Source organism: Nyctibius grandis, chromosome W, assembly GCF_013368605.1.
Source record: "Nyctibius grandis isolate bNycGra1 chromosome W, bNycGra1.pri, whole genome shotgun sequence".
Classification (NCBI taxonomy): domain Eukaryota; kingdom Metazoa; phylum Chordata; class Aves; order Nyctibiiformes; family Nyctibiidae; genus Nyctibius; species Nyctibius grandis.
In genome coordinates, this window is record NC_090694.1 from 26,058,602 (window position 1) to 26,071,227 (window position 12,626).

The 12,626-nt window shown below is 39.5% G+C and overlaps 1 protein-coding gene across 3 annotated transcripts in view; it reads right to left on the reverse strand.

The window, feature by feature from the left end:
* Positions 1–4,270: 4,270 nt before the first annotated feature.
* LOC137675700 (mesoderm induction early response protein 3-like) overlaps positions 4,271–12,626 on the reverse strand; it is a 32,279-nt gene continuing 23,923 nt past the window's right edge. For 2 of the 3 annotated variants that reach the window (XM_068421889.1, XM_068421891.1), the window contains exons 10-13: positions 10,707–10,801; positions 8,500–8,627; positions 8,169–8,314; positions 4,271–8,039 (exon numbers count right to left, since the gene is read on the reverse strand). In XM_068421889.1, coding sequence (XP_068277990.1) covers positions 7,582–8,039; positions 8,169–8,314; positions 8,500–8,627; positions 10,707–10,801 — 827 coding nt within the window. In that variant the 3' untranslated portion in view covers positions 4,271–7,581. The remainder of the gene's footprint in view (positions 8,040–8,168; positions 8,315–8,499; positions 8,628–10,706; positions 10,802–12,626) is intronic. The other variant, XM_068421890.1, reaches the window with a different exon arrangement.

Consider the following 12,626-nt stretch of genomic DNA (forward strand, 5'->3'; position numbering starts at 1 on the left):
GTTGCTGTTCAGATGGTGAAATCAGATTTTTGGAATAAATGAGATGATTGCATCAAGAGACACCCAGCTGCTCTCACCAGGCTCTTCTGAAGAAAAATTGGACTGGAAGGCTCTGACTTTTGACAACAGCTCAAAAGGCGAAGCTGGTGGTAACAGTCGATTGTAATTCTCCAGGAGGTTGTTAACTGGAATCCCTGTTGATTTGGGATGGCAGGAAAACAGAGGTGCTTGAAGGATCAAGAAATGAGCTAAAAAAACTTTGCAGGGGTGCTGCAGATTCCCCAAAAAAACTGAGAGATGAGCCGCAGTAGGAGAGTGACGTGTTTGCTTGGGGAAAGAGCTGCAAGGGGTCATCAGCACAAGCATTAGAAACTCACTTTTAAAAAAGCCATTGCTAATCAAGCTACTGAAGTCAGTGAAGGGAGCAGCAGTATGACTGTCCTGCACCAAAAGGTTTGGAACAGGTGAGTCTGAGGACTGCTTGGTTGGCTTGCTGAGAATGAGGCACAGGGTGCATCATGTCTGAAAAGGCACCCCAGTTCCCAGAAGAGCTCATCCCCCCCTCCCCCGCCATCATGGAGAGGCAGAGAAGCCAAGAAGCTTGCACAAGGTTATGTGTTTGCAGTTTCTGTAACTCCCTTTGCAGCTTGCTTAGATACAGGGATAAAATGATTGTTGGCAAAGTGAGGAGAACAGGGATCAGTGTGCAAGTTAAGAGAAGCAGTTTAGTTAAACACTGACATCAGATGAATTTCCGACAGAAAGGATGGTCGTTTAAAGCAAGGCAGAGCAGTACCTCTCTCCCTGACAATACCTCAGGGAGTTGGGAAGATGAGATGCCACTGGGAGAGCCAGAGCAGATAAGTACAGATCAGCCTAGTACTAGGACTATTTAATTGGGGCTGCAGAATGGTGGTGGGATTTTTGCTTGCTGATGCACAACCATGAGTATGATTTAGAGTAGCTGGACAGCTTTCCTGGCTTGCGCACTTGTGTTTGAAATCACTGTCCACATGAGAGTCCACCATGAAGGACTGGGCTGGCGGCGGGGGGGGTGATTGGTGGCAGCTCAGAGGCAGCCATCTTCCTGCAAGGATTTGTTCTCTGAGCCATTTTATCTGTCACCGCTGCATGTGGCCATGGAGAGTGTGATCACAGCAAATGTCTCCCTGCTGCAGCGCTTCAGATTTGGAAGGACTGAGAATGAGTTTGTCAGGCACTGAAAAAAATAATCTGTTAAACTACTGAGGGGTGTGTATATATATATATATATATGTGTGTGTGTGTGTATACATGAATATATTCACATATGTATGTATATTCATGTGTGTATATATTCATATACGTACACAGGTGTGTTTCTATATAAATATACATATATCTAACTGGGACTTGTGTAGCAGCTACCATTCCCCATGCAACTCCCATGGCACTCTGATAGGAGGAGAGGGGGAAGGTGTGAGTGTGTGTAAATGCTGCTGCTCATCCTTCCCTCCTCCCTTGTTCTCAAAGCCATCATTCCTTCCTGGCCACTGCTCATCAGACCCTACTGTGAGCTGATCTGACTTGCTAAACTTGGTAACAACAACAAAACCCTGAGGCTTTCTCACTTGTTTTGTTTTCTGCTATTGCAGTGAGTTGAAACAGCTCATAGAGGGGTCAGAGCAAGCCAGCCAACAGGAAGCCTATAGTTGGTGACTGTAAGTTGCTAATTTGACTCACTGGATTTTGTGAAGCCATGCTTTAAGATGCTTTCATTTGGCATATAAAGGTGATGCTGTACTTACCCAACAGCTCCTTGTTGCCTATCAGGTAGCTCTGCTCCCTGGCTGCACGTTCCTTCCCTGTGCTAGTTCTGGAGCTCACCTGATGACACAGATAGCAGAGTCAATAACTGCACCAAAAGGAAGTGATGTTCTTCTGCCAAGTTAATGAATTGAGTTAAATCTGTTTGCATAGCAGGCAGATGTGCGCCAGCACTAAGGTGCAAAGGAGAGGGTGGAGAGAAGCAGCCACACTGCAGGGCAGGAAGAGGCCCATAAATTCAGCATAGCACAAAAACAGCAGGAGAGCATGTTTTTGCTGCGGCATCCTGGCCTTCTCCCATATTGGAAGGGCAAGATTTGCTAGAAGCGCTAAATTACTTTTCCCTGCAGCAAGGGAAGAAAAATCCAAGAACTAGTAAAAAGTGTTTTAGTAAACTAGTCGCTAGGATTTGTGTTTCTTAGTCTTTGCCACCTTGCATTTTGTGGACCTTTTTTATGCACCAAATAGTCAAGCACTATAAAGATTTCAGGGACTGCTTATCTTTTTAGTGGCAGAAGTTGATGTGCCCTGAGATTACTTTAATGGAAATATAAGTAGCTAAAGTAACTACTGAGTTGGGGGGGGGGAGTTTACATACATACTCAATACACAAAACCCATTTTTATGACTCCAGCATTGCATGGCTAGCAATTAGTTGTGTCAAAACAAGAAAGGACTAGATGGGGTTGGTCATTATGATTTGTTTTGTCTAAAAACATTTATCTTTATGCTAAACAACTGGAAAAAGGGAGGTGTAGCTTGTCACCAAAGATTTTTGGATAGATATTTTGTTTTGCACCTTGTATCAACTGTCATTAAAGATGCTTACCTTGCATCTCTTCATCTTAGCTCCTGGAGAAAGGGAAGCAAAGCGCATTTAAATTACTTGGCAAATTACTGATTTTGCTGTTCAGATTTATATCAGCTTGCACTTCTAACTAAAAAAATAACTCTTCTTTCCCTGAAGCATTATTATGCCAGCCATTACAAAAACAAGCATGCTGGGCCTAGGAAACCATAGCACTAAATAATTCTGGCCTTTGACAGAAGTGTAAGATCTTAGGAATAATACAGTGCTTTTTCAGGGTCCAAGATTAGTGTTCATTTTCTTGAGGGAAATGGGAAAAAAAAAAATTAAGACAAAAACCATTTCAAATAGTCTAATTTAACCTGACATGGATTTAAGGGTTTGTGCAAGTTTTCTTACACAAGAGAACAGGAATGTATTCCCCACAGTTTACCATGTAGTTTGAATACTGGGTTATACTGCTGTGATGTGTTAATCTAGAGCTGCGTTTAAGTCCCATCTAAGATTTTGCTATGCTTAAGCCATAATGTTTTAGCTTTTGAGGGAAATTATTACTTACTACTTTACCTGCATCCCTGCATGTTACTTTTTCACTCTTCCCTTTCATAGAATCATTTAGGTTGGAAAAGAACCTTAAGATCAAGTCCAACCGCAAACCTAACACTGCCAAGTCCACCACTAAACCATGTCCCTAATCGCCACATCTACTCGTCTTTTAAATACCTCCAGGGATGGTGACGCCACCACTTCCCTGGGCAGCCTGTTCCAATGTTTGACAACCCTTTGGTGCAGAAATTTTTCCTAATATCCAATCTAAACCTCCCCTAGCACAACTTGAGGATGTTTCCTCTCATCCTATCACTTCTTACTTGGGAGAAGAGACCAACACCCACCTGGCTACAGCCTTCTTTCAGGTAGTTGTAGAGAGCAATAAGGTCTCCCCTCAGCTTCCTTTTCTCCAGACTAAACAACCCCAGCTGCTCCTCATAAGACTTGTTCTCTAGACCCTTCACCAGCTTCGTTGCCTTTCTTTGGACTCGCTCCAGCACCTCAATGTCTGTCTTGTAGTGAGGGGCCCAAAACTGAACACAGTATTTGAGGTGCAGCCTCACCAGTGCCGAGTAGAGGGGGACAATCACTTCCCTATTCCTGCTGGCCACACTATTTCTGACACAAGCCAGGATGCTGTTGGCTGCCTTGGCCACCTGGGCACACTGCTGGCTCATATTCAGCCAGCCATCGATTAACACCCCCAGGTCCTTTTCCACCAGGCAGCTTTCCAGCCCCTCTTCCCCAAGCTTGTAGCAGTGCATGGGGTTGTTGTGACCCAAGTGCAGGACCTGACACTTAGCCTTGTTGAACCTCATACAGTTGGCCTTGGCCCATCGATCCCCTCATCCAGATCACTGATAAAGATATTAAAAAGAGAACTGGCCCCAATACTGAGCCCTTTTCCCAGCTGCTTAATGTTCATCTGTAACATCGGGCAGAGTGGTAGTGTGCACTTGAGCAGTACCCAGAGTATCTTAAAGTGTGTTCAGAGTTATTGCTAAATAATTCTGAAAAGGAACTAGTAAACATAATGCAGATGCATGAAAAGCTTTACAAGTAAAGAAAGGTTTCCAGACATTTATTTCTGGAATTATACACTGGGTATTAAAGTACAACAAATACAAAATAATGCTTAAAAAAAATATCAGTGTTTATGTACAAATATTAAAACCAATGCAACAATAGCGACTTCTTGAACATCTGATATTAAAAACATGTTCTGATTGTCACTAAATTTATTGTTATGCACAGGGTACTTAGTTTGAACTGAAAATAACTGAAATCTCTGTTTTAAAAGGACTATAACCATACCTACTGCATTTTACAATTGATAGTATTTTTCTTCTTCCAATGAAAAATAGGAATAAAAAAATAGTAACCTTGTCATTATTTTATAACTTACTGTATTTAGTTTCCCCATCTGTAGACAATGTGCTTGTAGTGCTGGGCAAATAGTGTCCCTGTTGGTCAGTTTATCCATTAGTTTACATTCGAAGTTGAAATATTCACCTAAAGACTTTGGTTAAATTAAGTAGTATCAGTATGTTCTACTTGATCTGAAGTTTTCATACATTTTTGACCCCCAGTTTTTAAAATTAAAAACAGGAAACAAGTGCACAATTCATTGACCTAATACTACACAATTTAATATCCTTCAAGTAAATTCAGCAGTTTGACCATGACAAGAAGAAAACTAAACATTTAAAAACCTAGCATGAGAAGGGGACATATGACTAACCAAAGTAAAAGTATTGCTATAATCACAGCACCAAGTTACACTTCTAAATGAATCAGCTATCCTCTTCAGATTCCTTGTACATAAAAAGGATACATTTACCAATACTGCAATTGCCCATTATGGATTTTTGGTTTGTTTGTATGAAGAAAAAGTATGGCAGAGGATAAAGAATTCATCACAGTTTGTTATAAGAATTGTGCTTCACCAAAGAACCAAGGCAATATAATTTCTTCATATGGTTGCAATTCAGTTATCTTCATGCTGACTTTCAAAACACAATTCTTTTAATAAACAGTAACAAGTTCTCCATTTTAAATGTTTAAACTGAGAGAAAAATAATTCAGTCCAGCTTCTAAAACAAAAATTCAATAAATAGCTATTTTACATGGATAAAGTCATAGTGGTACAAATTTATGAATGTCACATCAAGCATGCACAAAAATGTTACTATACACAGAAGTAGTCAGAAAATATTGAAATAGATACCTAAAAAGATATGAAGAATTTACATATTTACAAAATCTTGCAAATTATTGCCTCGTTTTAACAAGGAATTAAAAGTAAATTATACCAGCTAGCTAGCCAACGGGCTAAATAAGATCAGCTTTAAAAAAATCTATTAGACTAGCTGGAATTCATTTTTCTCTCATCATTTTCTAAATTTTGGTCAAAAGTCTTTATTAAATAACTAAAGTGTCCATTCAACTTGCTGACACCCAAATCTTAGACATCTCTGTCTACATTAAGAGCCCAGCAATGCATAGATAAATTGAATATATTACTGCATCAACTAATGAGAATGGGCATGTTCATTTAAGTGCAACTGGTATAAGCATTCAGTCAACTTTGTATAATTATTTTTATACAGACCAGCCACTCACTGTAAACCCATCAACTTGAATGTATAACAATGAAGGATTATGGCCAGTAATTTACAAAATTACATAAAATGTGTTGATTCATAAACAGAAGAAACAAGGTACACAGTTCAGCACAAAACACAGCAACAAGAAGCTGGCGGCTTGGCTAAAAATGTCAGAGTATAACACGGGGCCAAGGCTACCCATTATTTACTGTGTACTTACTAGAATTACATATTTCAGATGTATAAGTTAAGAACTGATTACAAAATTATCTTTACTTTTGTCCACTGTGCTAAACTAATTTGTTTTATTATGGTAAATGTGCTATTGCATAAATGCTTCAAAGCAATCTTCATTACAATGCTGTAAAGAAAACTCCATACGCTGCATCCAAAACTCAGGATGTCAATGCAGTTCACAGTATGCATAATAAATACCCTCTTCCCTTTCAAATATTAAAGTCACTACTTTCTAATTACTCAGCATAACCTTGAAGCAACTATTACAAATATCAACAATGCAAGCTTAATCACTTCAATAATGAAAACAAGTTAGGGGCAATTAAATTTGTAATACAAACAGTGCAAAGAAAAAGTATGGAGGGAAAGGGGTAATCCTACCGAAGTAATGTTCTCCTGCAAGAATTAGAACAAACATTTGCAAGACAAACTTTGTGGATGGCTAAATTGCACTCAAAGTTCAAAATAAAAAATTTACTGAAGTTAAATAGTTGCTTTTATGGGAAACATTTTTGCTCATCCTTTCCTACTTGACCAAGGTAGTGAAGTGCAATTTTTGAGCCAATGACTTGCCAAAACAAATAAATGCAATCCACAGTGAAGAAAAACTTTCAAATACGTACTTCAAGGTTCTACTACTTCTATATAAACTACATAGTCCCTCAAAACTGTAACACTTTGAACTGCAGTGCTCCAAACAATTTGTCTTTCAAAATGTAGACTGTTTGTTTAGTGGTAAATCCTAAGTTGTGCAGACTGTAGCTTTATACAACATCAGCTGCTTTAGGAAAGTTAAGTTATACAGGTGCATTAATCTTCAAAGTTGTGGACAAAACCCATCCAAATACAATAGCCTAAAATGCATCTGTTTAAGCCAGTAAGTTTAAAGTACGCAGATACCTCTGGCAGCATAATTACTTCTGTGTAAGGTAGCCATAGCCTATAATTTTGCAACAGCATCCAAGTATAGGTCTTCATACTTTACTCATGTTAAGTCCCTTGTGCTAGCTTCCACCAAGATGAACTTGCTGTTTTTTAAACTGAAGTGCTCTAGTTTAGTATCACATAAGAGAGGGTTCCATTTAAAAAAAAAATCCTTGCATGTTTGTGCAGTTTAACTTAAAGAAACCCCTCCCTGCCTTTATAAGAAATAAAATAATAAAATAAAATGCTACATTGAGCAGGGATCAGGATCGGTACCTGTAAATATTGTTATTACACTGCATCCATTACGGCAAAAGTAACTTAGACTAAAAAGCCACTCCAATCCTTTCAGAACTTCTGTGCTGGTTTTGAAATGGTGGCCTTTGTCTACAGGCTTTAAAAAAAACTGAAGCAGAGCTTAAAGCTGCACCACAGAGTTCTCTTAGTCCCAAACTCTACCGAACATTTCCACATTTATGGACTGAAAAGAGAGATTACTCTTGATAAATCAAGATATAGTTCTATACATAAAAAGACATCACTGATGTCATAAAGTTCAAACTTCCAGTGAAAGACTAAGCAAACCTGATAGCTCCCATCAAGTTTACTACTACTGCATAAAGTACCCACTGTTTGTTTAGTTTTCCACAGTCATTCTGAGTGAAGGGCAGTATGCTGGTGAAGAGCATGGGTGTTGATAAAACCATTTGTCTCATTTGCAGATAGAGTGCTGAAGTCAGCCACTGAAACAGCCATTTTGGCACTGGTAATATGGTGTGTGTGGTTTTCGAAGTCCACACCAAGGTTATTTACAGAGACATCATTCATGAAAGATTCTGGGACAGCAATTCCCATTTTCAATCTCTTTGCAGGTCTTTCTGTCTCCTCACTGCACATGTTAATTTGGTTTAGCTCTGAATGATAAAAGCCAGTCTCAAATAAATTAAAACAATCACTTTCACCATTGTTAGGCAAGTTAAGCAATTCTTCTGTTCCAACAGGCACATGATTAACTGGTGCTCGGGGTAAGATGTCCATAGAAGGAAAGGCATTATCCAGGCAGTTCACATCTGAAGTGTGGCAGACTGTAGCTACACTGTTTGTCAATGCTGGAAAAAAGATGAACACAAAATGTAAGTGAAATAGTTGTTTATATAGTTACAACAAAAAGGTTTTTTTGTTTTTTTGGTTGGGTTTTTTTTTTTTTGGTTTGGGTTTTTTTCCCCCCCTTGATTTACCTGTCAACTCATTGGCAGTGATAGAGTTCAGAATGCTTAACTGTTGATCAGGAATGGTTTCTGTTCGAGTATTAGATGTTAAGGCTGAAGAATGTACTGCTCCACCAAGGGCTTCTGCTTCATCTACCAAACGATCCATGTAGTCCCTTAAAGAATATGGCATTCATAATGGGTTATTTAACAAGAAAAAAAGGCCTAAAAATGATGATGGATTTAATTTCAGTTGCCATAGCCACTGCAGCATTACACTGCAATGACTGGAAGAAAAAAAAATAATCTTCTACATTTACATTTTACAACAGAAAACATATTCCAAGAACGTTTTACTTACGTAACTCCTGGATGATGGTTATATCTCTTCTTTCCAAATCTTGTTTGCTGAGCAAAGTAATCATAACGTTCTGACTTTTTCCACATGTAATAAAAAGCCACACACTCAGCAACTGTTCTGGTTCTTACCTAAAAGGCGGCAAAAAGAATTGACAAGATTAATGCAAAGAATTATGTTTTTTCATCTCCCCAGTCCCCGTATTCCTGCAATATTATTAGTTTTACTGTTCTAGTATCTGGAACAAACCAATTAAATCAGGAGACTTGAAAGAGATCTACAATTTCAAGTTTCTTTATAGAGAGAGTGGTCAAACACTGGAACAGGCTTCCTAGAGAGGTGGCCGATGCCTCAAGCCTGTCAGTGTTTAATAGGCATTTGGACAATGCCCTTGCTAACATGCTTTAACTTTTGGTCAGCCCTGAAATGGTCAGGCAGTTGGACTAGATGATCGTTGTAGGTCCCTTCCAACTGAAATATTCTATTCTAAATAAGTATTGCATCTGTTCTATTGTATGCATTGTTGTTCTTTGGGTTTTTTTTTTTAAACTAGACTGAAACTGTACCTACATCTGAAGCATTTCAGTTCATAACCTATATAACAATTTTTTAAACTATAAGACAGACTCTCTCAAGATGGAAAAAGCTGAGCAAATCAACGACCTAAGAGAAGAGAGGCAGAAAAGACTTTGGGTACTTAGACAAATTCTGGTCCATAGTGACAGATAGATCAACTCACATGCTTTGCTGCATGTTGGAAAAAATATTTTAAAATTATTTCTTTGTATCTCTGGTGAATTACTGTTTATTGATAAGGTCCATTTAAAATTTGAACCACCCAAATATTCATCATAGGACAGGTTAAGCCAAGGGTTGAGCAGGACTAGCTGACTGTTGTTGAACAGCAACCACAACCCCATAAAGTTTACCTGAAATACAACAAAAACACCAGTCTCCTAAAGAAAAAACTTGTCGTGGTTTAACCTCAGCCAGCAACTAAACGCCACACAGCCGCTTGCTCACTCCCCCCCCAGTGGGATGAGGAAGAATCAGAAGGGTAAAAGAGAAAACTCGTGGGTTGAGATAAAGACAGTTTAATAATTAAAAAGAAATAATTAAAACAATTTGTAAGGAAAAGGGAAAAAAACCCAAACCAAAATAATAATAATAATAAAAATTTAAATTATTTTTTTAAAAAAAAAGATGTAAATAAAACACAAGAAAAAACAAGCAATGCAAAAGAAAACAATTGCTCGCCACCAACCTACCAATGCCCAGCCAGTCCCCAAGCAACAGGAGCCCCCACCAACCTTCGCCCCCCAGTTTTATTGCTGAGCATAACATCATATGGTATGGAATATCCCTTTGGTCAATTGGGGTCAAGTGTCCCAGCTGTGTCCCCTCCCAACTTCTTGTGCACCTCCAACCTACTCATTGGCAGGGTAGTCTGAGGAACAGAAAGGCCTTGACTCTGTGTAAGCACTGATCAGCAATAACAAACATCCCTGTGTTATCAACACTGTTTCCAGCACAAATCCAAAACATAGCCCCTTACCAGCTACTATGAAGAAATTTAACTGTATCCCAGCCATAACCAGTATAAAACCTCAAGGTGGTATCAAAACATACATGAGATGTACAGAAAGTTTGGAAACATCCATATTGTCAACTGTACCAAATGATACGTATATTCGACCAAAAAAAAAAAAAAAATCCAATTCCTATTCTTCAGGCACAGAGGAGACAATCAGAAGCAATCCAGATCAAGATTAGAAGTCCTTTGCTGGCCAGAAACCAGAGTACTGATGGATGACTACACTTTCTGAAAACACAAAGAGCTAAGCCTGTTTCTGTAGAATTGCACCTTCCTGGTGACAAAAATAAAGATGCATTTTCCCCTCCCACAGCCATGGTATGAAAATACTATACTTCTAGGAGAGGTAGACATTTAAACTAAATTAGAATATAAATGCATAAATGGAAGTAATGTCAACATAAGTCGATTTCAGAGATAATATATTGACTCATCTTGCAACGCCTAGCTTTTCCAATGACATCGGAGGTAAAATTAGCACAAAAATTCCAAGCTGGTTTTAATATGTTGGTTCTTATTTCACTCTTCTGCATGGCTTCTGAAAACTGAATTGCTTTTACAAATTTTCAGCAATGTATCATCTACCAATTCTTCCATTTAACTGTAAAATACTAACCTTGTTTTTCTGTATGAGATGAAAGTCTTTCCCATAAATCAGAAGTGCATGTTCAAAGCTTCTGCATTCTTCTTCTGTCCATGCTGTCACCTCTTCTAGACAATTGCAAAAGTAGCATGATAAACTTATTTTCACTCACTAACCTTTTCGAGAATTAAATATTTGCGTTGCCAATGCATGAATATCCAAACACACTCTAAAAACCCCAATAGTTCAGTTAGACCCATGTTCTTTCCTCTACTGTACAGATATCCTACCTGAAATCTAACGTTCTTATTTATAAACTCATAAAAGTCTGATTTTTAAAATCTTTTATCCTAGAGGACAAAGTACTCGATTTATTAATTCTTAAGAAGTTTGTCATCAAAAAAACAAGATTTGATAACATCACTGAGATATCAGTGAGATTATTTTTCTGAATATTTCTTCTTGCATCAGATACAAAGAACAGCAGCTGTTGAAAAAAAAAGGCCATGAAGGAACAATCTTTTTTTTTTTTTTTAAGATAAAACAGAATTTTAGTTTTACAAATTAAACAAAACAAAAAAGAAATCGCTAAAAAAGAATAAAGGTTTTAAACCAAAGTAACTCAAACTATTTAAGTAGGTCAGTTTTGTCTCAAGTATTGTTACTTCTCTGCCTTGATTATGGGGATTTATGTCTATATATGTAAGGAAGGAATCCACTCTGTGATGGTTCCCCAGGCAACCTGGTCTGCATTCTCAGATGTTCGGCACCAAGGGAGCTTCATGAGCTAACTCTCAATCAATCAATCAGGTTGGAAGAGACCTCTGGGATCATCGAGTCCAACCATTGCCCTGACACCACCATGTCAACTAGACCATGGCACTAAGTGCCATGTCCAGTCTTTTCTTAAACACATCCAGAGATGGTGACTCCACCACCTCCCTGGGAAGCCCGTTCCAATGTCTAATAACCCTTTCTGAAAAGAAATTCTTCCTAATGTCCAAACTGAACCTAATTCTTCCTAATGTCCAACCTGGCGAAGCTTGAGGCTATGTCCTCTTGTCCTATCGCTAGTTGCCTGGGAGAAGAGGCCAACTCCCACTCCACTACAACCTCCCTTCAGGTAGTTGTAGACTGCAATAAGGTCACCTCGGAGCCTCCTCTTCTCCAGGCTAAACAACCCCAGCTCCCTCAGCCATTCCTCATAGGTCATACCCTCCAGACCCTTCACCAGCTTTGTTGCCCTCCTCTGGACTCGCTCCAACACCTCAACATCTTTCTTGAAGTGCGGGGCCCAGAACTGGACACAGTACTCAAGGTGCGGCCTCACCAGTGCTGAGTACAGAGGGACGATCACTTCCCTAGACCGGCTGGCTACACTATTCCTAATAGAGGCCAGGATGCCATTGGCCTTCGTGGCCACCTGGGCACACTGCTGGCTCATGTTTAGCTGGCTGTCGATCAGCACCCCCAGGTCTCTTTCCGCCGGGCCGCTTTCTAACCACTCTTCCCCCAGCCTGTAGAGCTGCATGGGGTTGTTGTGGCCGAAGTGTAAGACCCGGCACTTGTTCTTGTTGAACCTCATGCCGTTGGTCTCGGCCCATCTATCTAACCTGTCCAGACCCCTCTGTAGGGCCTTCCTACCCTCCAGCAGATCGACACTCCCACCCAGCTTGGTGTCATCTGCAAATTTACTGAGGGTGCACTCAATCCCTACGTCTAGATCATCTATAAAGATATTGAACAGCACCGGCTCTGAGAGAACGGAGGGTGGAACGGTGTGGAGATAAACGTGGCCAGGCTCTGTGTAAACGAGGCAGGTACAGGAAGTCAATGGTACCTCAGAATCACAGAATCAACTAGGTTGGAAGAGACTTCTGGGATCATGGAGTTCAACCTTTGACCTAACACCACTGTGTCAACTAGTGCCATGTTCTAAGTGCCACATCCAGT